Source organism: Ascaphus truei, chromosome 3, assembly GCF_040206685.1.
Source record: "Ascaphus truei isolate aAscTru1 chromosome 3, aAscTru1.hap1, whole genome shotgun sequence".
Lineage (NCBI taxonomy): Eukaryota > Metazoa > Chordata > Amphibia > Anura > Ascaphidae > Ascaphus > Ascaphus truei.
Genome location: NC_134485.1, coordinates 373,078,942 through 373,104,416, shown reverse-complemented (window position 1 = coordinate 373,104,416; position 25,475 = coordinate 373,078,942). Strand labels below are relative to the sequence as shown.

At 38.1% G+C, this 25,475-nt stretch overlaps 1 protein-coding gene across 1 annotated transcript in view; it reads left to right on the top strand.

The window, feature by feature from the left end:
• Nucleotides 1-1,763: 1,763 nt before the first annotated feature.
• CDK8 (cyclin dependent kinase 8) overlaps nt 1,764-25,475 on the top strand; it is a 106,330-nt gene continuing 82,618 nt past the window's right edge. Inside the window, exon 1 of the mRNA XM_075592222.1 lies at nt 1,764-2,046. Within this exon, the coding sequence (XP_075448337.1) occupies nt 1,874-2,046 (173 nt within the window). The 5' untranslated portion in view covers nt 1,764-1,873. The remainder of the gene's footprint in view (nt 2,047-25,475) is intronic.

Sequence of the window (25,475 nt, the reverse complement as noted above, 5' to 3'; positions counted from 1 at the left end):
TAGTACCTGGAGATGTTATAAGAAGATTGGTTGTAGTACGTCCCTGATAAGCTATCACATGGATAATAATTTCCTACGATCGCAAGAAGATGGCACTTGGTCTTTGTAAGAATTCCATTCTTATTATTATATTGTAAGTAAATTCATTAGGTTTGGTTGGAATATAGGAATGGATGCCATACATGAATTGTTCTGACAGGCAAAGAATCTTCTCTGTAGATCTTGTTACATAGGAGATGTATTTTTGAGTCAAGAGATAATGTTAGAGTTATAATGGGATTACAGCTGTTTTGTGATATCTGAAGAAAGGCTAGAAAGTGATATTTAGTTGCCATCGACAACTGATGTAAAGCTGACGCAATCATATCTGATAATAACTGGGGTAGTTCTTTATATGTACAGTACATAAGGAGGTATGGCATCAGTGTTAGCTGGAGAACACATGGTAATACATATTCGGTCATGCTGCTGGGTGTAGAACTGACTAGGTACTTTGTACTTTGCCTTGTAATATATATTTTTCAGTCTACACTATATGGTCTTTTTCTTTTTTTTGGAGATTGTCTGCTGGCAGTTGCTGCATCCATCACAGGGAACATCCACCCCATAAGTTGGATGACCGCTCAGTTTGGCTGCTTATATGTGAGTAGCCATTTGTGAGCCTTACATTATTACTATTTTCAAATTTTAAACATTGCTGTACTATGTGCTTTTTATTTACATGGCTGCAAGCTGCGCTCCTCTGGTCCTTTTTTGGAAAGAATTTAACATACAAGACTTCTGAAACGGTCTCCCACCAAGGGTTGAGTGTGTCTGCTAAGCCTCTTCATTTTTTCACATTATAGATCACTGTATATTGTCACTTGTACTTTGTTATTTACACATTGTCACTTATATTTCGGCACAAATTATTCTTTATGAAATTTTACACATAATTATATGCACTAAGTTTGGGTTTTGTTAGAGCGCTATCGAGCACTTTTTTTCTATATAATGTCACCGTCACTTCCCTGCACTCAGACACACTGCAGCCATGTCACATCCCTCACTTAGACACACTGTAGCCATGTCACTTCCCTGCACTCACACACCGCAGCCGTCTCCCTTCCCTGCACTCAGAAACACTGCAGCCATGTCACTTCCCTGCACTCAGACACACTGCAGCCATGTCACTTCCCTGCACTCAGACACACTGCAGCCATGTCACTTCCCTGCACTCAGGACACACTGCAGCCATGTCACTTCCCTGCACTCAGACACACTGCAGCCATGTCACTTCCCTGCACTCAGACACACTGCAGCCATGTCACTTCCCTGCACTCAGACACACTGCAGCCATGTCACTTCCCTGCACTCAGACACACTGCAGAACACTGCAGCCATGTCACTTCCCTGCACTCAGACACACTGCAGCCATGTCACTTCCCTGCACTCAGACACACTGCAGCCATGTCACTTCCCTGCACTCAGACACACACAGCCATGTCACTTCCCTGCACTCAGTCACACTGCAGCCATGTCACTTCCCTGCACTCAGACACACTGCAGCCATGTTACTTCCCTGCACTCAGATACACTGCAGCCGTCTCCCTTCCCTGCACTCAGACACACTGCAGCCGTCTCCCTTCCCTGCACTCAGACACACTGCAGCCATGTCACTTCCCTGCACTCAGTCACACTGCAGCCGTCTCCCTAGCACCGTCACTTCCCCGCTGCTGGAGGAGGAGGAGCTTGTCGCGCGGGGCGGACCTGCATCTTCACGACACTTTGCGGCAGCGGCGCCGCGCTTGTGTCAGACCGGCTGTTGTGTGCTCCGGGTTGCATCCTGCGGACTGTGCGGCTCTGTCCTCCGTGCAGCGCTCCTGGGCTGTACATGCTGCGCCTCCCCGCTCTGCACACGGACCACAAGCCGCGGAAGATGGACTATGACTTCAAGGTGAAGCTGACAGGAGAGCGGGAGCGGGTTGAGGACCTGTTTGAATACGAGGGCTGCAAAGTTGGGAGAGGCACTTACGGTCATGTGTACAAAGCCAAGAGGAAAGATGGGTGAGTGTGAGGGCCTGGTGGGGCCTGGACCCCAGTGTAACACACAAACTGCTGCTGGGGGTCTGTGTTATTCTGAATACATTCTGCATTTTACCATTACATTTCGCCTGGAAGTCCTGTCTCAGCCAAGGGATGGGGAATTAATAACAAGCAGGGCTGGGGCAGAGCGGTGTAGATGTGGCCAGCAGTAGGAGGGAGACCTACCAATGTCCTCACTGTTGCAGTGCAATAAAAGAAAATATATTACATTTTGTTATGCTGGCACATGGATATGAAAGTAGCATTAATGTATTAACCCCCCCTGCGGCTGAAATCAAGCTAAGTTAGGTGTCCCTTGTAATCGCTGTGGAGGTGCATTCCTAGGGGCATTAAAGTGTTAAATTAGTCTCAATTAATTTGGAATATTACGAACTGGTTTCATTGTATTGCATTTTTATTTTTTTTGCTCCTATATCATATTTAGTGGGCTTTCAGGGAACTTGACACAGTATAAGCACCTGGCCCCAGGATCTTACTGTGTGACCTGGGACACAGTGTTGTAACTTGGGTCCATGATTAGGTGGTATGCGTTAACCCTTCTGCTTATAGAGAGGTGCCACCAATGCATTGTGGCAAGGAAAGGGTTAAGTCTGGGCCTAAAGTGGCTGCTTGTGACAGTGTTTACAGTTTTAAAGGTTGGTTTGTTTAAATGTCTACTTTATACTTTTCTCATGGTCCTGGAAAATGACCCTCCCTCACTGTCCAGGAGGCTTGCTTTGCAGTGTTATCCCAACCTCTTGCAAAACAAAGGCGTTATTAAAAATGAACAATACATTGCAAAACAACAGCAGAATATAACTGGAAAGGGAGGAGTAGCAATCCTAAATCCAGTGTAGTCTTTATAGCAAATACCCAGATTTTGGCTGACACAATTAGAAAAGACCATATTGCTACACATTCAGATTTAAATATAAACATTCATTTTTGTAAGAATATATTTAAGTATGGGTAGTAATCAGCTGGCGTGTTGGAAAATCTTTCAGTTAGTATTGTGCAAAAACAAGTGATTGTGATCAAGATATTTTGTATTTATTTACAAAATGTTTTACCAGGAAATAATGCATTGAGTTACCTCTCATTTTCAAGAATGTCTTGGGCACAGAGTTATGACAAATAAATGGTTACATTAAATAACAAAGGTTATATATTGAATGTACAGACATTTCGGGAGAGTTAGAAATAACATTATTATGGGTGTATGTAACAGAGAATTGTAAAATCGGCTTTCACTGTCAAGTGTGGCTTTATGGCATTGCTAGTGAATGGTTTAATGAAGAGCAGTTACGTGAAGACTGTTCAGAGACAGGGTGACAGTGGGTCCTATTATATTATTGGGGGAGACTGCTAACAGTCAATGCTTGGCAATCAGTATTTCCTCTCTCCTATGGGCCTCAGGTGTGATGTTTTAAGCACTTTTTCCCGGCCATGGACCAGACCATGATCTCTTTCCTTAGCAGGGGAAGGGTTCTCCTGTGCTGGTGCCATCTGGCTCTGTCTCCCTACTGAAGAGACAAGTACTAGGGAATATCATTATAAAACATTATTGAAGGCGGGAGTGCACCACCCACCACTTGTCCCTACAGGAAGAGCCAAACCATATTCTAACAGAGGGAAAGCTAGGAGTATGTGGTGGGAGAAGCTAGAAATGGCCATCCTTTTGGGAGCCAAAGGTCCGAGCATATGGCAGAGACGAGGGAAGTTTGCTGAACACACTGACAGGTTTTATAGTGCTATAAGCATCTCCATTTGTATTACAGTATTTCTTTCCTAAGTTGCCCCCACTCAAGCCTTAGAAAACCTCCCAAAATTGTTAAGATAGCAGGGACTGTTTTATTATTTAAATGTCCTCCTATTAATGTTAAATGTTTGTTACATCCAACGAGAGCAAAATCACTTCTAATTATTATTATTCTTTATTATCACATCAACAAAATGTATTTAAATTTTGAAAATGGTAGTTCTGTGCAAGCAGCTTTAATGGCACTGGATAAGTGTAGATTTGTTTGATATCTTGTAATGGAGCAACAACAATGTTGTTGAATAAGCACTGGGGCACATCAATTTCCTTGAATGTATAATTTTATATAGCACCAACAATATGCAGAAATTTTCAAAATTACATCAGGTAAAAATACTCGACATTACAAAAATGGGCAACAGGCGAATGAGAACATAAGGCAAAGGAGACCCTGTTCCAAAGAGTTTACAGTACAGGCATACCCCGGTTTAAGGACACTCACTTTAAGTACACTCGCGAGTAAGGACATGTCGCCCAATAGGCAAACGGCAGCTCACGGATGCGTCTGTCAGCACGTCCTGAACAGCAATACCGGCTCCCTACCTGTACCGAAGCTGTGCGCAAGCGGGGAGACTTTAGAGCCTGTTACATATGCGTTAGATACATCAGTTCTGCACGTATATGACGATTGCAGCACAGTACATGCATAGATAAGTGGGAAAAAGGTAGTGCTTCACTTTAAGTACATTTTCGCTTTACATACATGCTCCGGTCCCATTGCGTACGTTAATGCGGGGTATGCCTGTATAAGTTGTTTGAGAGGCTTCTAGACACTGTTGGAGTAAAAGTGCATTATTAGAAGTGCAGTCAGAGGTCAGAGACATCTGGAGTGTGTAATAGAGATATGAGGATGTATGTAATTGGCTTATGTGAGCCAACACATCTTTAAGAAGAGAAAATATCAACATGATCGTTGCTGTAAGGAAGAGGATATACATGGCTCTTTTTTTTTTTTATACCACCAACTTAAATCTTTTATTCATGAATGGTCCATCTAAAATGTCAGTTTGTAGATACAACTATAGTATAAGTTTCTAAAAAATCTAGGTAGGACATGTTTGTTCTTTACTGAAAAAAGAAAGCACTTAAACAAAGAAGCACCAAATGTTGCCCCCACTTCCGTTCCTTGAGAGCCAAGAGAAGTACATCAAATGCCTCACAGTTTTATTGTAGACCATTTAAAAGTTGTGTGCTAAAGTGGGATGGAGAGTTCTTATTCCATATTCTGGAAAGCTGTCTACCACTTGCTCAGGAAGATTTCGACCTCATTCAGATGAATCAAGTTCACATTTTTCTGAGCAAGTTGAAGGTGGCGTCGCAGCATATTGAAACAAGGGACCTTTGAGAGTCGCGTGTGACTACAACCAATAAAGCTGTTAGATTTCCTGTATATGTGCAGTCCCTGCAAAATGCTGGGAGAAAGCAAATCACTCATTATATGTCCTTAGGAATCACATTATATGTATTTTTCTTATTTATTTCTGGACTGTGGAATTAATATTTTCTTAAAGTAGAAAAGCCAGCTATTTTGTAGACTACCAAAAACTAAAAAAAATCAAGCCTGTGTTTCTGATGTGCTGCAACATTAAACTGGAGGGCCGAATCTCTGTAACATACTTGTTAAAGGCAGGGTAAAAATTTTTAGTTTTACGTTGGGTTATTTATTTTACTTTTTTAAAACATTGGATTGTGTATTACCGATTTGTGTCTGTTGCCAGTGCTGTAATTATTAGGTACTGTGTATCCTTAACTGACTCCTAGATTTGTGGCATACATTTGAATGTGGTACAGAATGTATGATTTGGGTGTTTATCTAGGTCAGGGCACTGCAGCCATGGCCCCGGTGTGATTTCAGGCCAGCAACGCCTTGGTGTGGCCCTTAAACTGTCCCGGATAATTTCATTGCCGTTGCTGAGACAACTGTTATTTTTCTCACTGAAATTCACATTTCAACTAAGAATATGAATAAAATGTTTGCAACATTTTGAAACCTAGTTCTTGAGTTTTCAACATTGTAATGATCTTGTGGTGCTTCTAGTTGAAATGCTCTTGTGTAAGATGTATCATTTCTCAGTCTCTTGTAAAAACACCCAGCATTGGAAATGCTCTACTTTTTCCAATGTGTTACATAATGTAAACAAATCTAGTGCCAGTATGTTTTTTCCAGAAAAATGCATTTCTTTGTACTGTATGTAGTTGCTTTCTATTGGATGGCTTTGATAGTAATATATAGGTGCTCTGGAAATGGTCTCTAGATGAAACACTGCAATCTCAGGAGCTCATGCATAAGAACAGCTGTATATTGTTTTTATGTTGGTCTTGTAAAGGATAAAATATACAAGAAAGTATATAATATTTAATTTTTTTCCCCATATGTTCTCTGAAAGGCTTGATTCTAAAAAGATAAAAGTAATGATACAGGAAACACACCCATGCATAGACTTTTATATAGACAGAACCTGGACTATCATTAGACAGAGTTAACGCACATATGTTGAAGGACCAATTTTGAAGGTCTTAAAAAAAAAAAAAGCCTTCACTTTTCCATACGAAAAAATTACTCCCCCCCCCCCCCCTTTTTAATGGGAACACTAATTCTTATCATTGACCTATTCAACTGTTTGGCTAACGTAGGCATCACAAAATGCAAACTCGTGCAGACAGTCTGCCTGTGGAAATTGAATCTCCTCAAACAATATCAGAGATGAAACCCACAAACTTGGTTACCAGGGAAAATATTAAGTGTAAAAAAGATTTAAACATATTTCCATGAATCAATTTGAAGAAAAAGCACCCATTTCCTGGATTTAATCAATGTAGTATATCATTGCCAGTCATTTAGGTCCTAGGTGAAAATAAAAAAAGGCATATTTTTGATTTGAGGGGACAGGTTTACCAATATAATTGCGTTCAGTAGAAAGATTTTCACAGTCAAAATATTTTACTTGTATAATTTTGTCTAAACACCAAGTGTCTGTCCTAAGTGTTTGTAATTGACACTTTGGGTGTTTTAAATTGGTGAAGGGAAATTTATTTTGAAATTCTATAGACTAACCCAGTGTTGTTGTCCCCCCCCCCAACAGTGGTTATAGGGCACCCCCAAAGTATTCCCTTTAATTATTAGGTAATTTGAAAATATACCCAATACAGATGAATTTACAATGCGTCTGTCCTCAGATATGCTGTTAGAGAGGATTGGGGTTCCTTTCAATGCATCTGATCTCAGGCGCGCTATTAGAAAGGCTTGGGGTTCCTCAGAATTTAGCAATATAATTGTAGGATTCCTGGTCAAAAAAGGGTTAAACACTGCCAACACAAGACACAATTTTGTTTTAATTTAAATTGTATCAATAATGGCGCAATGCGTCCATTAATTTGAAAATATGATGCATCATGTACAAAGTGTTCATACATTGCACATTTTATGAAGGTTTGTACTACTGTACTTTTAACGTATGGAAAAAAAATCCAAATATGATCTTGGTTCATATGCCACACAGTCACTGCTACGACGGGAGTTTCTATTCTAATTTTTTGTGGCTGAAGTTCTTGGAGATAAAGTGATTTGCCCAACATCAAACCGGGGTCATCCGCTTCAGAAGCAGTTGTCTTATCACTGGGATACTTAACAAAAGTTTTTATTTTAACTGGTTACACTGACATTCTCATTTTATTACATAGTTATTGTTTTCCATATTTGTCTGTTTGGATAATGACGGCATCGTAATTACTTGGCACAAAAGAAAGAAGTGGGAGTTCCACATTTTCCCTGTACATACAACTTTTACAGGCTTGGAAAAATCCTGGGCACCCAATATTTTATTTCTGGCGCCTATGTTTTTTACAACAATACTTTTTTTGTATGGATGCAGTCGCAGTACGGATTACATGCACACGCACAGTATTCTGCTGGACTATTAAGTTTTTATATATTTTTGTCTACCCCACCCATGGTTTTAACACAAAAGAGGAGATTGTAAAAACTCTTTTTATAGCACTATTATTTATGGCATTGGTCACCTATATGTAATACAAGCATATCCAGTACTGGTAGTTGACTTTGGTTCTAGTTGGCACTGCACCCTTCAGGATGAGTCAGTATGCTTTTATAAACTTGTTTTGTTTTATAGTTTTTATTTTTGTGCCCGTGGTGGTAGTTTATTTTTGAAGCATATTATTTTTGTCCTCGGCAGTTCTGTAAAATAAGGGTGATGGCGATGACCCACAGCGCATATTGTTGAGAAAAAAACGTTCTGTCCTTGACATGTAATTGAAATATTTTCCAGGAATGTTTGTTCCTCAAAATAAGCACTTGCGACACCATGTTTCCTGGATATTATTGGCTTATGTGACAGGAAAAAAATGTTACCTAACGCGCCAGTGTGAAATGTCATACATGTGCAAAAAAATAAACAGCCAAGTATTGTGAATTACAAATGGTACCAGTGTCAAAAGTCCTTGATTAGGTGTCCATAACCAATGAATCTTAATGTCCAATGTTCCTTGGATCCAATTGAAGCTGAATTGATGGAATTCAGCTCATAAAAGAGAAAGGGAAACAAAAATACATAGTGTAATACTGCTAGATTAGTCGATTTATTCAAGGGATAAGGAATGGTGAGTTCCCTAATAAAGGTTGCGGCAAGAACGTGAGATGAACAAAAAATGCATTTATTAAAAACAATGCTGATTAAAAACAGCTCTCCTCACGGTGGCAAACAAAAATTGAAATCCTACTTACTAGACCCAAGTAGGACATGCGCAGTACAATAACGTATTGTCACAGGAGCAAGCACTTCACGTTAACAGCAACCGTCCTCGAAGACTCAACGCTGCGCTCTCCAGACCTGCTGGGGCGTGATGTTCTTCCTGCGTGGTTAGCTGGGCGGTTGAACGGCTCGCTTCCTTTCTCCTTGTTCTGTATCTCGGATGTCCGGTAGCTTCTCTTGCGAGAAGCGATGGTGTCGCAGACACAAGCCAGATATGGCGTTGTGTCTTGGGAGATCCCGAATGGATGTCAGTCAAGGAGTGCACGTCAGCACTGCACAGTTTGCGCACGCGTGGGAGTAGGGGCAAACTCCACCCTACGCGTTTCACGGATCCTTCTGCTTCAGGGGCATGTTCAATGGGAGTTAGATCCGGTCCAGACATAAATTGTCCCATCATTAATCACAAACATATAAAACATGTGATAGCACTTAAAAATTAATGAATGCTCATCTAAGTAACTCCTAAACTTGCCGAACTTACCTAAAAAAAACCTGTAATTAACCCTTAATGTTTCTCTTGAACTTAAAACACAGGAAAAAACATTGTGAATAAACCCTTTGGTTATGAAATTAACTATGCGTTTGGTTGTGTCATTGTGTGCCCTATAAGTCTATAGAATTTCTAAGATTCATTTGTTATGGACACCTAATCAAGGACTTTTGACACTGGTATCATTTGTAATTCACAATATTTGGCAGTTTATTTTTTTGCACATGTATGACATTTCACACTGGCGCCGTCGGGTAAAAAAATTTCTTTCTTCTATATTTGGGTATATGTCCGAGGTTCCAGTCAGCTTATCATCACTGCAGACATATACCCAAAGATACCTTTACGTACACAGTATCATCCTCACACTTGTGAGTATAAATAACAGCAGACTTAAAGAAGAATACATATTTATTTGTCACAATACTGCACCATCAGTTTTATTTTTTAAATCTCCACATGTTTGCGCTTCCCTTTGATCACCACGTCGCCAAAGTTTGCACACCCCCTGGTTTAAATTAAAGAAACGACTGCCAATGTTTGACCTCCATTATGGTGTGATCAGGCTCACTGTGTATCTGTAGATCCACCCATCTAATACTGGTCAGAACATTGTTACAAAGTATTTTTTTTAATGTTTGATTACCAACATGTAGCCATTTTTTATGTGATAAGCTTTTACTAGATAATGATGTGTGACAAAGATCTCCCAAAGTTAGAGGGGTTTTATGACATAATAAAATATCCTCTTTTATTACGTTTTTAAGTAGTGTTTTTATTTTTGTAGTTTGATGTGTTTGTCACTGATTCCAGTGCTTCTGTACTGCCGAAGCTGTTCATACCAACAATATCCTAAGATGTTCTGCTAGCAATAACCGTGCTGAAAAGTTATGATCCATTTAACGGCATTGAATGAAGGATTTTTATAAGTACATATTGCTGTGGATTTTTTTTACATTTTGAGCTGAAATTTCTGTAATATGTGGAAAAAATAAATTAAACTCGTAATAGTATTATCTACATATTCTGCCAAAAAAAAGTATGAATTGCCTTGGTGCATATTAAGATTATTTTTGTTGCTTGAGCATTGCATGCACCAAATAATTCCAATATTGCTTCAGCACTCTGGTATACAAGCTGTCGCAAGTCAAAGGGTTTAGCGTCGCTATGGCGTCACCAGTCAGGTTTTTATTTCAAGTATAAAAAAACATAAATGTGTATTTCGTTTTAAGATTTTTTTTTTTTTTAACATAAGTTTGTAGTTTCACATATTTTTCGAGACCCAATCTACCGAGTAGCTATATAACTGTATGGTTGTTTATTTCCTGGTACTGGAGATGTGATACTGTGATTGACATATTTACTTTTGTTGTGGCGTAGCATTCATAGTTGAAGGATGTGAATTGTGTTGGTGTATAACATACATAAATCATAAAACGGAGAATGCTAATAAGCAGTGTTCGACAAACCTATACATTTGCACGCCCCAGGCGAGTGGATTTAACATCGTGGCGAGCTCCTATTGGCCCAAGCAGCACACGTGTGGTACTAGGTGGCGAGTAGATTTTTTTGTTCGGTGAGTAGATTTTTTGGTGATTTGTCGACCACTGCTAATAAGTGTTCCTAACTTTTTTTTTCTTTCCTAAGGCCAACATTTCACACTGTACAGATATTACAAAGATATTGCTTCCTAAATGCAGCCAGTTTTTGTTGTCTTCTCAAAGCCGTGTGATGGGTTGTTTTTTTCCCCCCATGTTCTTGTATAGCGCTGCTAGTTTTATGTAGTACTTTTACAGAGACGTTTTGCAGGCACAGGTCCCTGCCCTGTGGAGCTTAGAATCTATTTTTTGGTGTCTGAGGCACAGGGAGATAAAGTGACTTGCCCAAGGTCACAAGGAGCCGACACTGGGAATTGAACCAGGTTCCCCTGCTTCAAACTCGTTGTGTACTATTTGCTAATTTTCAGTCAGTGTAAGATGCTGAAGGTTTTTCTTTTGAATTATATTGAGTGTTTAACATTTTTATAGCAATTTTATCTGTTGAAATACAGATCGGATACATTTTTCCCTTCTGAAGAAGAAAGAAGGCAAAGCTGGAGTGGAGATAAAGGGCCATATTTGCTTCTTTTTACACTGCTAGAAGGTACCGTTCGGCATAGCACTGTCCATATAACTCGGTCACAAGACATGCCTTAACCTGAGTTTGTATAGAACAACTTTTCTTAACCTGCAAGAAAGGTGTATGTGATTGAGGACTTCACATACTGTAACCTTGCGTAATAAACATTTCTGTTATTTTGCCTTACATTTTGGCATATTTTCAGAGTTTCTTGTTAAATCTATGTAAGCAATTGTATTATTATTATTATTACTACTGCATTTTATCAATGGCCTCAGATGTTTTATGGTTAGATATTGGTGTAGTTGGGCTTGGAAGCTGAAGTATAATGGCGTACTGTATTTTTAAACACATTCTAGATAAACTAATAGGGTTTTTTTTGGAGAAGGAATTAAACAGACTTGAACAAAGGCATACAAATGGTAAAAAAAAAGTGTACAAACGCACATATTATATACACATAGAACAAGTTAGAAGCAAAGACTGGTTGTTGAGAGCATTTGGCTTGAGTGCAAAATGTGTACTACTTACTGTAGGTGTTTAAAACGCAAAAACAAAATGACTGGGGATATGTTTAACTGGGCCATGATGTTTAGTTGACGCCAAGAACATGCATTTAGGTCAATGGGGCTTTGCATCAGATTTTTTTTTTTTTTAACATGGGTCAGTCAGACATTTTTGTAGCTTTTGAAGCTGCTAGGGGAGGAATTGCTCAGCTCAACATTGTATTGTGGCGAGATGAACAGTATTAAAATTTGTCTGCAAAACTTACTGATTTTAATTTTGTAAGTTCAATAAGAGACCCCAGTGTCTGTCCTTTTTTTCTAATTCGACTAAGTTGTTACTCAACACACCAATTTCTGTGAAAGCTGAGAATAAAGGGAAAGTGTTTCCCAAGCACATCTACTTATCTATATTTTAATGGTGCTTACATTAAGATGCAGAAATCGTCTGTTCATTATCTTCCCTTGTGGGTGATATACTCCATGTGTATGAGAAGTTTTCACACTTTGAGTCAACTATCCCTTACTAGTCATTGATTCTTTGTTATGGTATTAGAAAATATTGGTGCTAATACCATGAAATAAAGAAGCAATTCTGTCCCAGTAAGCAATGTTTGACCTCCTTTCAGAGTGATCTTATAAGTGGTTGGCCTTCCCGTGAAAGTGACCATGGTTAGAGACTAAAAAGCTTTTTAAACCAGCAATCCTACAGAAATGTTTCTAAGAAAAATGCAGGAAAGCAGAGCATTCAAAAACACTTGGCACTTTTTCCTTAAATAATGTACCATGCTTTTAATAGGCAACAACACATTTCCTATGAGAAGAAATTTAACTTTTCTCCATCTGAAATCTATACAATAGAAGAGAGCATCTCCAGAGTTCCACAGCACAAACAAACATGACAATCGCTGTACACTGCATACGATTTAGATGCATTACCTAGAAGAAGTACTAAAAGTTACGTGCAGCTAAATTCTGCATATAGTATGTGAACAGATACATACATACATACATGTATGTATGTATTAGAAACAAAGGGTGAACTGCGCTCTAATAATCGTGATTAGTGTTATAATGTGATATTAATGTGATATTAATATAATAAAAACCAGAGCTAGAAAAACAAAGACAAAAGAAACAGCGCAAAAAACCTCATAGTGTAGTATATAAAATTATATTGTGGTAAAACAGGTGAGTATTGCACGTACATCAAATTCAATAGTTACTAGCAGTACATGTTTTGGACATGTTACCAGTCAGCAACAGATGGTGGGTAAAGATCACCGGATGGCTCCCCTTCTCCTCTCCCGTTTCGTTCAGGATGCCGTGATGCAGGGCAGCAGCCCCTCAGCATGAATACAGCAGTCCGGTGGAATACAGCTGTCTCTCCACGTGTAAACTGTGGCTGTTTGCGGTAGAAGCAGGCTCTCAGTCACTGGCTTCAGGCGTGCGTCTGCACGTGTGGCGTCTGCTTGCAGCGCGCTTCGGATGACGTCATCAAGCGGCGCCGATCACTCTGCAGTCTCAGCCAGCCACAGAAGTTAGATGGCATAGATTGCAGTAACGGAGATGGGGCCAGGTGACAGAAATAGGGTACTGGCACACTGCAGGTAGTATCAGAATGCGCCCTCTTATCCAACGCGTTTCGTACTTCAAAGGTACTTCGTCAGGGATATCGGAGGTCTAGAATGGGGCGCTTCTTATACCAAAACCCTCTCCTGTGATTGGCTGTTTATTTTGAGTCCAGCCTCTCAAACAAATGAGGGAAATTTAAAAAGATAGGACCCCTAATACATATAACTTTATTGAGAATAGGGGAATCCAATCGATAAATAACTAAAAGTATAAAGAAACAAATATTAATAACCATATCAATGTTAAACAACTCTAAACTAGCATGAATTGAAAGACAGTAGATATAAGATACGGGTATATATGAAAAAGACAGGTTGACACTTTCACAGAGATAAAATATTATTGCAGAACTAGAACATTATTAAATAACCTGATTCCTTATTAGTTGTAAAACTTTAAAACCAATAAAAGTATTTTGTACATTTTAAATAATTGAAAATTAATTTAAAATATTTATTTTAAATTTTTATAAAAAGATCAATCTAAGTCGTATAAAGTCGTATAAAAAGATCAATCTAAGTCGTATCTCAATTCCAATGATTTCAATCTGAAATTCACTGCTGAGACTCACACAAATGAAATTGATTTCTTGGATCTCCATTTGGAATCTAAAACTGGTTTATATATTAACACGAAAACCTTTTTCAAAAAGGTGGATACCAACAGTTTTCTATTGTCAACCAGTAACCACAAACGGTCCTGGATAGACAATATTCCTGTCAGTCAATTTATGCGAATTAAACGCAACTGTAGTCAACAAATTGACTTTGAAAATCAATCCATCGTTTTAATGGACAAATTTATAGAACGTGGATATGATAGAGCACTTTTAATAAGTTCGTTGGAGAGGGTCTGTAAAATGGATAGAGAATCCCTCCTTATACAAAAAGGTTCTAAAAAAGATTTCAAACAAATAGACGAGAACACTGAGGGTGATAAAATCAAAATTCCATTTATTACAGAGTATAACTCAGTTAACACACAAATCCAGAATATTATTAAGAAAAACTGGAATATCCTGTGTAATGACCCCATTCTGGGTTCTTCTTTGTCTCCACAGCCTAGCTTTATATACCGCAGGGCCAAAAGTCTCAAACACTATTTAGCACCTAGTGATATTGGACCTCCAACTATATCCTCATCTGAGACTTCATGGCTACCAATCAGACCTAGCGGTAACTATAGCTGTGGCAAATGTAAATCTTGTAAAATGCTTAGTTTGGAACGGAAGAAATTTTCTTCACACACTACAAATGAGAGTTTTTTAATAAAAGATTGTATATCCTGTAAATCGACATATGTAGTGTACCTCCTTCAATGTCCATGCGGATACCAGTATGTTGGTCGGACAAAACGTTACCTTAGAGTGAGAATCCTGGAGCATGCTAGGAATATAAGATTAGGATTAGAGAATCATAGCGTCTCCAGACACTTTAAGTTAAAACATAATAGTGACGATAGTTGTCTTAGATACATTGGCATTCAGACTGTACCCGCAGGAAGAAGGGGAGGAGATAGAGACAAAATGTTTGGATCTACAAATTACAAACACTGTCCCCGTTAGGACTAAACGAAGAAATTGATGTCTGGTCTTTATACTAAATTATGAATCTTTTTATAAAAATTTAAAATAAATATTTTAAATTAATTTTCAATTATTTAAAATGTACAAAATACTTTTATTGGTTTTAAAGTTTTACAACTAATAAGGAATCAGGTTATTTAATAATGTTCTAGTTCTGCAATAATATTTTATCTCTGTGAAAGTGTCAACCTGTCTTTTTCATATATATCCGTATCTTATATCTACTGTCTTTCAATTCATGCTAGTTTAGAGTTGTTTAACATTGATATGGTTATTAATATTTGTTTCTTTATACTTTTAGTTATTTATCGATTGGATTCCCCTATTCTCAATAAAGTTATATGTATTAGGGGTCCTATCTTTTTAAATTTCCCTCATTTGTTTGAGAGGCTGGACTCAAAATAAACAGCCAATCACAGGAGAGGGTTTTGGTATAAGAAGCGCCCCATTCTAGACCTCCGATATCCCTGACGAAGTACCTTTGAAGTACGAAACGCGTTGGATAAGAGGGCGCATTCTGATACTACCTGCAGTGTGCCAGTACCCTATTTCTGTCACCTGGCCCCATCTCCGTTACTGCAATCTATGCCATCTAACTTCTGTGGCTGGCTGAGACTGCAGAGTGATCGGCGCCGCTTGATGACGTCATCCGAAGCGCGCTGCAAGCAGACGCCACACGTGCAGACGCACGCCTGAAGCCAGTGACTGAGAGCCTGCTTCTACCGCAAACAGCCACAGTTTACACGTGGAGAGACAGCTGTATTCCACCGGACTGCTGTATTCATGCTGAGGGGCTGCTGCCCTGCATCACGGCATCCTGAACGAAACGGGAGAGGAGAAGGGGAGCCATCCGGTGATCTTTACCCACCATCTGTTGCTGACTGGTAACATGTCCAAAACATGTACTGCTAGTAACTATTGAATTTGATGTACGTGCAATACTCACCTGTTTTACCACAATATAATTTTATATACTACACTATGAGGTTTTTTGCGCTGTTTCTTTTGTCTATGTATGTATGTATGTATGTTCTTTCAGATATATTGACAAATGTTGCAAGTACTGCTGTAATGAACCAAGATTATTATCTCGTTTGTCTGACGAAAAGGAAAATTGGACATCTGTGTCCAAACATTTTCATAAAAGATGTTTTTGTGCATTTAACATCTGATATCTAAACCAATGTTCTGGTCACTTCAAAGGGATGTTTGTGGGAGACTCCTTATAGATAGCACTTGATTAATTGCATTTTAAAACATGTTTTGTGCTGAACAAAGCATTTTATATTCGTTCACTTTACAACACCATAGAATTTCAAAAGAATCCCCATGTATGTTCTGCTAAAATGAATTATATTATGGAGTATGTATGTGTCCTTTTCAGTTATGAATGTTTGCCTTTTTAAAATCATTTCAGAATGATTAAAAACATAATCTTGGTACCCATAGAGGTTATGGGAAAGAAAAGGGTTAATGGATAAGTCTTGATCCCAGTAAATGCAGTTGATGTGGAGCTATAGAGGGGTGCAAGCAGGCTTCCACACTGGCCATTGTCCTCCTTTGTGACCTTTTTTATAGATAATTTTAAAGAATATCTGACTTTTTGATGAAAAAGGCATTTATTCATATGCTGCAAATTTGTGTCTCCTGTTGTGGAAGATTTCAGCCCTATTTAAATGACTGCTTCTCGGCTTTTCAAGGAGAGGTGAGAAAGATTTGAGTTGAAGCTCTATGCTCGGAATTGTTGAAAGGATATATTCAGGGGTGGTAAGAATGAAGAACGTTCGGGTATTGATGTCCAAGGCTCTAGAGGGGGAATTGGATCACAAAACCCATCACAAGCTTCCTCTGGAATAAAAAGTTCCAAAGTAGTGCGCTCCTCACTAGTCTATGGACAAATGTCAAACAGACAAACTCACGTTTAACATATACGAGGGATAAAAAGTAATAAAAGGGACGAGAAGAGAACCAATAGTCTGTGCAATATGTTTCAAAGGTGTGAAATATATTTTTAACATCCAATGGTCTAATTGGCCTCCCCTTCCCCACAGGGGACTGTGCATTTGTAGTGCTGCACCAGCGGTGTATTTGTTGCTTGTATCTGATCAGTTCACAGTATATCATGACACTGGTCATTATATTTGTATAGTATATTTTATTAGACACCTATATATTAACAGCTTGTTGCACTTTAACACTTTGGCACTGATTTAATTTAGCGCTACGAATACTTTCTTTAGTTTAGATAACTTCTTACTCTGGAATGCATTGATATAGGCAATTTTTATGTATCTCAATATTAATTTGTGATGTACTGATAAACTCTTTGGCGGTGTGGTTTATGTGATCATAAACTCCTAGCTTCAGTTTCCAAGTGTTGCTGTGCAAGATACTCCTATCATTAGACAGACGTTTACATGTATAGTTTGTTATTTAAAATACAGTTGAAAACTGTTTGCGTGTAAACGGGGTTCGTATGAGGGCAGCTCTTAAACTGAAACACGCACTACTTTAAATATTATGAAAACTAAAGGACGCAGAATAAATCAGATGACGAACATCCTTTTTATTACCACATTAAACCATTTTAATTGAACAGTTTACGTTAAATATTTTTGAAGAAGCATTCATTCTGATTAAGGTGAACTGAGAATTCTCGTGAGAATTCTCACGAGGCCATTCCTTCCTGTAATCTACAATCAAGTTGGACGCACGCCCTGATGAGCCTCTACTTGAAACTTTTTTCTGAAGCCATATTGGATGCATGCTCTGCTGAGCCTCCACAAACAGTGAGTCATTCCTGGAGTCTTCACTGTAGTAGATATATCTGCATAGCCTATTTGCTTTAAGTAGTGTATCTCAGTGTGGTGGTGAAAAGGGGAGCACTTTACCCTTGGGTTGTTGTGTCCCCCCTAGTATCCCATAAATCTCACTTTGATTGGCCTACAAATTAGGCAACCACTATACACTGAGAGCTCTAGGCGTTCAATGCTATAAATATCATCTGCACTCATTTTGCTTGAGCAATATACATTGTATCATACCCCAAGGATTAACATGAACTGCTCACTATTAAAGGGATATTAAGAAGATTTCATGACAATATCCTCCTGTTGATTGATTTCTGTCGCACGATTTACAGACTAGACGTCTGCTCACATAGTATCTGTAAACCAATTGGGATCTCACTGGATAATGTATTCTAAGCCGTCCAATCAGCGCAACGATATACCGGGGGCATCAATACATGTGGCAACATAAAGCCTACACCACAACAAAAAAAGCAACTATACACAAAGCTGAAAAGATCTACATCATAAACACAAATATGTAAATGAGATAAAAGATAAAAATAAGAAGCACAAAACATGAAGATAGTGAAATAAAGCCTACATGACGACAAAGAAAGGCAACTACATAGATATACATCGTAACAAGAATGTATGATGGAATCAAAGAATATTTAGATGAAATGGATAATGAATGGGCACTAATAAAGAAAAACACCCACAATAAATGACCTATTAATCATAACAGATATATAGAGTGCTAATTATTAATTAGTTGATGTAACCGTACATATATCTGAATCAGTTACATATATAATATCTCTTAAACCCGGAGATTGGGCAAATAGTAGCATCAAAAAGTGAACATAATCATAAAAATACCATGTAATGGAAAAAATATACAGTATATCTGAAAATAACACGCATACATATAAACTCTTGGTTAAATGTTGTACAAGAGATAGTAGATATCCTTAATTTAATATAATTCCCAAAGTATACAACAAATGAAATAGAAACAAAAACCACTGAGAAAAGCAGAGAATCTGATTGGAATGAGTATAAGATGTTTAGACGTTCTTATTTGAGAAAAGCGGCCTGTTCTATTATTCATTAAGACCCCCAGGCGCTTTGCTGCCAATGGTATAAAGCCAAAGTTATTCCTTATGGAGAAGTAGATTCTCTCTATCACATCTCCTAGAATCTCTTGGAACAACTTCTATCCCTCTAAAATGTAATCCGTCAGTTTTATACTCGTGATGGGTTAAAAAAATGCTGTGCCAAGTTATGGATCTTTTTACCTCTTAGCAGGTTGCATTGTGCATTTTTAATTCCATTAACATGTTCACAGATCCTCGTTTTCAGTGGTCTGATTGATTGATTGTTTTCCCCATATACCACAGATTGCAGGAGCAGTCAATGATATACATAATAAACATTGTGAGACAGTTGATAAATTGCGTAATTTTATATATCTTGCCAGTCCTGGTATCACATATGCTTTTATCTGGATTCATGTGTTTACATACAACACATTGACCACATGTATAGTTCCCCACTGGTTTTAAAAGAAAATTGCCATTGGTGGGTCTATTACTAAAATCCTTTTTCAGAACACTAGGAGACAGAATATTTTAATGTTTCTGGCTTTCCTAAATGCCTCCTTAGGATTTATTGTGATTTTTATCCCGTAACACGGGACCATTTGGAGGATACCCCAATGTTTCTCTAGAATCTTTCTTATCTTGTTTTCTTGTTTACATAATCCAGTAATGAATAAAGGTGTATCAATCAACTTTTTCTCTTTTACTGGTATTTTGCTGCTCTTGGGGATCAGCAGTTGCTCTCTAGGATGATCTTTACTCCTTTTAATGGATTACTAACAAGTTGTTGATCATAATCTTTATCAATAAATTTCATGGCCAAAGTTTGATTGTACATCAAAATCTGTTACCTGTGAGCAATTTCTACGGACCCGTAGCATTTGACTGTATGGAATATTATTAAGCCAATGGCTTGAGTGATTGCTCTTATGGTCCAGTTAAGAGTTTACATCAACCTCCTTAAAGCTGCAGTTCAGGCAATATCCTGCATGTGTTTTTTTTAAATAAATCAGTTCTGTAGTAAGAAAAAATACTTTTAGCATTTTCTGTTTTAAAAAACAACAACTTTGAAAGACCAATTTTCTTGTATTCTATTTTAACAAGCATGCTTGTTCCTATAGCAACGATTTACATTCCCCATATTTAAAGATGTCGCCAAACTTTGCCGATCAATAGACGGAGAACGAATTGCCCGGCAGCTATGCAGTTCTTTAGGTAATTAGAGATTGCCCACATGAAACTATTGAAGTAAAAAAAAAAAAAAAAAAGACTGAACTGCAGCTTTAAAGTAGGTTTTTGTAATGTTGTTCTCAATAGTCAGATTAAGATCCAAGAAATGTATCTCACTACTGTGGTTTTCACCACTCAGTGCAAGGTTTCTATCATTATTGTTTAGATGGCTAATAAAGCTACTAAGATCTTCCTGAGTCCCTGCCCATTTTATGCCCACTGATCACAGTAGAATAGGAGCAGCAAAGAGACAACCACATTCGTTTTGAGGAGACAAGGATTTATGGGACAGTGCGCACTGTATTTCTTAGCTAAAAATATTTGTGTGGTTGTTATACGTTGAATACTTAAAATGTGTTAATTTTATTTTATAGGCTATTTTTATCTTTACCAGACAAGTATATCAAAGCAATTTTTAAAATTCATATATAAGTTTTATTTAAATGAAAGTTTACCTAATGTCTTGTTACTGAGGCTGTGGGACTTTGTAGTTACAGGCAAATGTTAATTTTATGCAACTTTCTAGTTTTCTTTATGCAAACTAATTTTTAAACCATCTTCAGCCAAACAACTAAAAGTTAAGGACAATAAGTATCTGATGAATTTCATAGAACCAGATAAGTATAAAAACATGCCATTTTGTAAAGTTGTGATTAAATGTTAGGAAATGAATTACATTGGGAAGGTAGAAAATGTCAGTAAAGCATGTATAATTTGTGCAGGCTGTTACTGGGTTCTGAGTAGTATTCGGTCACAGAGGGGGCACTAAAGGGTAGTAAATGGTATATCAAGGGATTCTAGTTATCCCTAAAACATGGCCTGGCCGGCGTGTTTAATAACCCGGGGCTAATGAAAGCCCTTGGAAATTGGCATGATTGGGTATCAGATTTATCATCCACAGTTCATTAAAAAAAAAGTATCAAAGGAAGAAAAGAGATCTGGGTTGATCTCATGAGAATTTCTTTTGTTGGTGCGTGCTTGAAGATGTAATCTAAACATTAATTTTTGCTTGTACAAAACAGCAGACCTTTAACGTTGTGTATTAGATTATTTATTTTTTTTGTGCATTTTTGTGTTTGGTATAATTAAGTTTGTTAGAATGCACAGTTACCTACTGGTGGAAATTGAATATAATGTCCTTTATTCTCTTATACTGTAGTTTACTTGCCATCAGATATTAAGCGTTTCTGTATCTGGTAATATCTGTGTTGTTCTGTGACATACATATGAAGGGTGAAAATCATCAAGAAGCGCAAATCATGTGTAAAATAAAGAAAGACAACAAACTTATGGTGCAGTATTGTGTGAACTTTGTGTGATAAATGGCTGTGGTTAGGTGCTCAGAATACTCACAAACGTGAGAAGTACGCAGGCATATAAAGGTATCTTTAACCCATGGGATGAGGCCAATTGGTAGGATAGGAACCGCACTGCTACTCAGGTATACTGTAGCGCTCTGGTACACTTGTGGCCCCTTAGGAATAAAATGAACCGGACATAGTGCAGACTGTACATAGAATATTTATAAAACAAGCAAAATCCAATCAACTCACATGGTGATGGAAAGAAACAAGCGTGTAGATCACAAAGTGGATCTCTGCAAGACCGGGAGAGTGGTATCTCTGCTTTTCCTCTGTACAGCTATGCGTGTCACGGATGCGTCTCACCGGGGACCGGAAGTGACGTCATCTGCTCTCAGAGGCTCCGGTTTCGTCTCAGGGCATCACTCTACGCGTTTCACCTTGTAGGTTTCTTCAGGAGTGATTTTCCATAGTGTGTGAGCAACTTATATACTCTAATCTCTACTCTCATAGGTGGGGAGTGAATTGGATACTGGAGCACATTTAATTGAGATGGCCAACTGCTGCTGATATAGACAATTATCTAGGTAAAAGCAATCAGTATATGTAAATAGATGCAAGTAATACAGGTTAAAACATTTAATATATGAGTACTTGATTAAAAACATGTTTATACATAAGGTAAAAAATGGCATTAAATAGCCATTAGTGGATAGCCTAAGCTATAGGCAAATTTAAATCTGTTGCATCTGACATATGCACAGACCCAAAAATCCTAAGGATATGAAGACTTTTATTACTATCCCTAAAAAGGCTAAAATAAATAAAATACATAAAATATATTGACGCAAATTAAGTAGAAGGAACAAAATCTAATGGAAAGAACAAAGATGAAACATAATTAATGGATGAGACAAAAACCATAATAATAATAATGATGTTTATATATGTTATAAAAATGGTTTAAGATCAAAATCCAAATTTAAACCTGAGGGTGCCAATGTATTTAGCTCAAACATCCAAAATGATTCCCTTTTAAGAAGGGCTGTATTCCTTATTACCACCTCTCCAATGGGGCATAACTTGCTCAATCGCTTTGAATGTTAACCCTTTAGGGTCTGAGTTGTGCATCAATAAAAAGTGATTAGAAACACTGTGTGTTGTTACTTTTCTTTTAATATTGCTGATGTGTTCTAATATTCTAGTTCTAAGGGGGCGGATAGTTTTACCAATATACTGTAACCCACATGTGCATTCAATAAGATAAATGACAAAATTTGATCTACAATTCAAATGTTGTTGAATGTTATATTTTTTATGTGTCACATGTGATTGAAAACTATTAATATCCTTAGAGCTGAATTTACATGAAGTGCACATTTTACAGGTATAAAATCCCTTAGGGGGATCTAGCCAACCGGAGCGAGTATGTACAGGACCCTTTCTAAGGGCACTGGGGGCTACAATGCTTTTAATATTTGGAGCTTTTTTATACACCATTTTAACTCTTTCAGGTAAGTGTTGCCCTAGAATAGGGTCATTTTTTAAAACAGACCAATGGGAATTCAGAATGTTGTTAATCTATATAATAATATATAATAAAGTTTATACTAGAGTAACTTCTTGGATCTTACCATATATCTGGAGGGTAATAGCATCAAAACTAAAAACTTCTTTAAAGAAGTTGATGCAAATAATTATATTTTGCAATCCAGCTGTCATCTAAACAAGTGGATTGCAAACATACCCTACGGACAATACCGTAGAATTAAAAGAAATTGTTCTGACAACACAATATTCAAAGAACAATCTATGGTATTGACCAGGAAGTTTGCTGAGAGAAAATACAAGGATGATGTAGTCAAAAAAGCTTGGTTTAGGGCAACAAATACACCAAGGGAAACCATGCTTATCCCCGCAGCCAAAAATGCACCAAGTGATGTGATACATGTACCATTCATCACGCAGTACAATAGGGATGCATATAAGATTAACAACATTCTGAATTCCCATTGGTCTGTTTTAAAAAATGACCCTATTCTAGGGCAACACTTACCTGAAAGAGTTAAAATGGTGTATAAAAAAGCTCCCAATATTAAAAGCATTGTAGCCCCCAGTGCCCTTAGAAAGGGTCCTGTACATACTCGCTCCGGTTGGCTAGATCCCCCTAAGGGATTTTATACCTGTAAAATGTGCACTTCATGTAAATTCAGCTCTAAGGATATTAATAGTTTTCAATCACATGTGACACATAAAAAATATAACATTCAACAACATTTGAATTGTAGATCAAATTTTGTCATTTATCTTATTGAATGCACATGTGGGTTACAGTATATTGGTAAAACTATCCGCCCCCTTAGAACTAGAATATTAGAACACATCAGCAATATTAAAAGAAAAGTAACAACACACAGTGTTTCTAATCACTTTTTATTGATGCACAACTCAGACCCTAAAGGGTTAACATTCAAAGCGATTGAGCAAGTTATGCCCCATTGGAGAGGTGGTAATAAGGAATACAGCCCTTCTTAAAAGGGAATCATTTTGGATGTTTGAGCTAAATACATTGGCACCCTCAGGTTTAAATTTGGATTTTGATCTTAAACCATTTTTATAACATATATAAACATCATTATTATTATGGTTTTTGTCTCATCCATTAATTATGTTTCATCTTTGTTCTTTCCATTAGATTTTGTTCCTTCTACTTAATTTGCGTCAATATATTTTATGTATTTTATTTATTTTAGCCTTTTTAGGGATAGTAATAAAAGTCTTCATATCCTTAGGATTTTTGAGTCTGTGCATATGTCAGATGCAACAGATTAAAATTTGCCTATAGCTTAGGCCAGGGGGGCGCAAACTTTTTTCCCTGCGCCCCCCTGATGGCTGTCCCCTCGCTCCCGCGCCCCCCCCAACTTACCCGCGCTCCGGCGTAATGACGTCACGTTGCCATAGCAACGTGACGTCACATTGCCATAGCAACGTGACGTCACATGACCTCGCGGCGTCATTTTGACGCCGCGTTGCCATGGCGCCGCAGGGAGGAAGCCGCCGGAGCCACGGTAAGTTAGGTTTACAGAGGCCCTGCAGCTCCCCCGGCACTTAATTTAAGTGCCTTCGGGAAGCGCGCGGAGCCTCTGTAAACCCCGCGCCCCCCGTCGGCAGTGTCGCGCCCCCCCTGGGGGTCGCGCCCCACAGTTTGCGCACCGCTGGCTTAGGCTATCCACTAATGGCTATTTAATGCCATTTTTTACCTTATGTATAAACATGTTTTTAATCAAGTACTCATATATTAAATGTTTTAACCTGTATTACTTGCATCTATTTACATATACTGATTGCTTTTACCTAGATAATTGTCTATATCAGCAGCAGTTGGCCATCTCAATTAAATGTGCTCCAGTATCCAATTCACTCCCCACCTATGAGAGTAGAGATTAGAGTATATAAGTTGCTCACACACTATGGAAAATCACTCCTGAAGAAACCTACAAGGTGAAACGCGTAGAGTGATGCCCTGAGACGAAACCGGAGCCTCTGAGAGCAGATGACGTCACTTCCGGTCCCCGGTGAGACGCATCCGTGACACGCATAGCTGTACAGAGGAAAAGCAGAGATACCACTCTCCCGGTCTTGCAGAGATCCACTTTGTGATCTACACGCTTGTTTCTTTCCATCACCATGTGAGTTGATTGGATTTTGCTTGTTTTATAAATATTCTATGTACAGTCTGCACTATGTCCGGTTCATTTTATTCCTAAGGGGCCACAAGTGTACCAGAGCGCTACAGTATACCTGAGTAGCAGTGCGGTTCCTATCCTACCAATTGGCCTCATCCCATGGGTTAAAGATACCTTTATATGCCTGCGTACTTCTCACGTTTGTGAGTATTCTGAGCACCTAACCACAGCCATTTATCACACAAAGTTCACACAATACTGCACCATAAGTTTGTTGTCTTTCTTTATTTTACACATGATTTGCGCTTCTTGATGATTTTCACCCTTCACTTGCCTACGAGGATTGAAAGAGCAGTCCTGCATCAAGTCACAGCAGCATTGAA